The 2,340-nt window shown below is 43.7% G+C and overlaps 1 protein-coding gene across 1 annotated transcript; it reads left to right on the top strand.

Annotated features, from left to right (window-relative positions):
• Nucleotides 1-891: 891 nt before the first annotated feature.
• Nucleotides 892-2,129, top strand: LOC101855993 (galactoside 2-alpha-L-fucosyltransferase 3). The gene has a single exon (XM_005112191.3). It carries the CDS (start codon nt 915-917, stop codon nt 1,857-1,859), a length of 945 nt encoding a protein of 314 aa, XP_005112248.2. The 5' UTR covers nt 892-914; the 3' UTR covers nt 1,860-2,129.
• The last annotated feature ends 211 nt before the right edge of the window (nt 2,130-2,340 follow it).

Here is a 2,340-nt window from a genome sequence, read left to right as displayed (position 1 = left end):
GGGGGGGGGGTGTTTGTCTTACTGGAAAGTTTTCTACCTTTGTATTTGTCACACACTCCTTTCATAATTGACTTTCCTTCTACTTAAAAACAAATTAATTCTTCTTTTTCATTTTCCTATTTTATGTCAGTACATTTTACCATAAATAAATATAATATTTTGTTTCGATGTAGAATAGCATACGTGGGTGGTTGGTGTGTGCTCTAGTGTGGTTTGCTCCTTCTTTCCTGTCAAATATCTATCGTCCTGATCTCTCCTCCTTTTGATCATATTTGTTACTCTCTTGTAACACATCTAACCTTCGACACTTATATGACATTACAGTATTGCAATTGCCGCAAAACTCTTACTAAAACTAAAGAATAGAATACCCACGTTTTTATTTCCACCATTCAGCTATCACCCCCCTCCCACTTGCGATCATCTTCAAAGAAAAATGGTTTTCCAAAGTACCCAAAAGCTTCCTCGATAACTAGATCAAATTATTTATTTTCCCTGGGCACTAAAAGTACGTGTCTCGTATTTCCAGTACCTGGCATTTAGGCATTTATAAAGTTTTACGGTCATAAAAAGAAATCGATTGCCCGCGGTATTGTAAAGGTCAGTATCATTAAAATGTCATTATTGTTATCTTACCATATTTAAAAAAAAGAAAAAGTAACATCAGGGACAGTTAGAAAAAGCAGAAATCACAAAACCACCCCTCCTCCGAAAACCCCCCAAACCAAACAAAACTAAAACAACGAACAAACAAACAAACAAACAACAACAACAAACGATAACAAACAAACAAATAAACAACCAACTAAACAAAGAAACCAATAATAGTGTCTCACGTGATCTGACAGAAACTTCCCTTTCCTCCCCCCGCCCCCCCCCCGACAGGTTGTGGCAGCTGCCTTGTCTTCATCGTCATGACGGTCTTTGTCTACAAACTCTCACTTCCGGTGTTCCTGGAGAACTTTGACCCGGAAGGCGACATGCCCAGCGACAGCAGAAGTCTACCAAAGTCAGAGCGGACGTACAACGGACGCCATATCGTTTGCCACAAATTCAAAGGGAATCTGGGAGACCTTTTGTTCCAGTACGCTTCCATATTAGGAATGACGCGTCATCAAAACAGACTCTTCCTTGCCAGCGGGAATGTGGCTCTCGAAAACGTTCTTCGAGAAACCAAGTTCAGGGTGGGGAAAAACCATTGCAAAAGTGTCGTGCACTTGGCGGAGAGAACGTGCTGTCATTTCGACGATAATGTCGCGCAGATCGACACGATGAAGAACTACGACATAGACGGATATCTGCAGTCTTGGAAATATTTCAACGATATGGACAGTTTTGTGAGGAAATCTTTAGCTTTCAAACCCAAACTTATCTCAACTGCGAAGGAGATAATTAGAGATCTCCTACAGCATCACAAGCAATCAAGCTCAAACATAACCCTGATCGGCGTTCATGTGTACACGGAACTGAAGCACCACGAAGAAATCGAGAAATTCGGATACAACGTCGCCCCAAAGTCTTACTACGTGAAAGCCATGAACTATTTCAGCAAGAGGCTCAAACGACCGCACGCTTTCCTGGTAGTGTCAGACGACGCGGCATGGTGTCGGCACAACTTAAAGGGACTACCTAACGTGCACTTTGTCGGAAGTACACAGCCGGAAGTCGGTCTGGCAGTGCTCTCCCTTGCCGAGCACAGCGTCATCAGTTCCGGTTCCGTGTCGTGGTGGGCGGGGTATCTGAGCAAGGGCAAGGTCGTGTACTTCAAGGACTTCGCCAAAGAGGACGTCGGCATGATGTACAATAAGGACAAGTTAATGGCTGACTACATACGGCCTGGCTGGATTCCTCTGTCCTAGGGCAGTGGCTGACTACATACGGCCTGGCTGGATTCCTCTGTCCTAGGGCAGTGGCTGACTACATACGGCCTGGCTGGATTCCTCTGTCCTAGGGCAGTGGCTGACTACATACGGCCTGGCTGGATTCCTCTGTCCTAGGGCGGTCGCTGGCACAGGGCGACAGCTCCTGTTTTAGCTGTCCCCGTGGTTTTATGCACAAAAAATAAAAAATAACGAAATTAAGCAAACTGAGCCCAAAAATGTGAAATTGTGCGGTTCTGTTAATTTTAATTTTAACAAAGAAAAATGAAGGAAAATAATAAGAAATTAAGCAAAAAATGATCTAATTTAGCTAAATTATGCGGGGTGCATAAAACCACGGGAACGGTTTTAGTAAGGTTTTACGGCGCTCACAACGCTATAAGGTCATAATATGAGCGCCAAAGGGTGGATGGCAACAGAGAAGTCCAAACGGGGAATCAGACTTACTCTACTCATCTCT

This window comes from Aplysia californica, unplaced genomic scaffold (genome assembly GCF_000002075.1).
Source record: "Aplysia californica isolate F4 #8 unplaced genomic scaffold, AplCal3.0 scaffold01205, whole genome shotgun sequence".
Lineage (NCBI taxonomy): Eukaryota > Metazoa > Mollusca > Gastropoda > Aplysiida > Aplysiidae > Aplysia > Aplysia californica.
Note: the sequence above shows the minus strand (reverse complement) of the source record. Positions and strands in the feature narration are given on the sequence as shown.

Bases quoted from the DNA above. Each gene is read 5' to 3' on its own strand.
- LOC101855993 (XM_005112191.3), top strand. From the start codon at position 915: ATGACGGTCTTTGTCTACAAACTCTCACTTCCGGTGTTCCTGGAGAAC.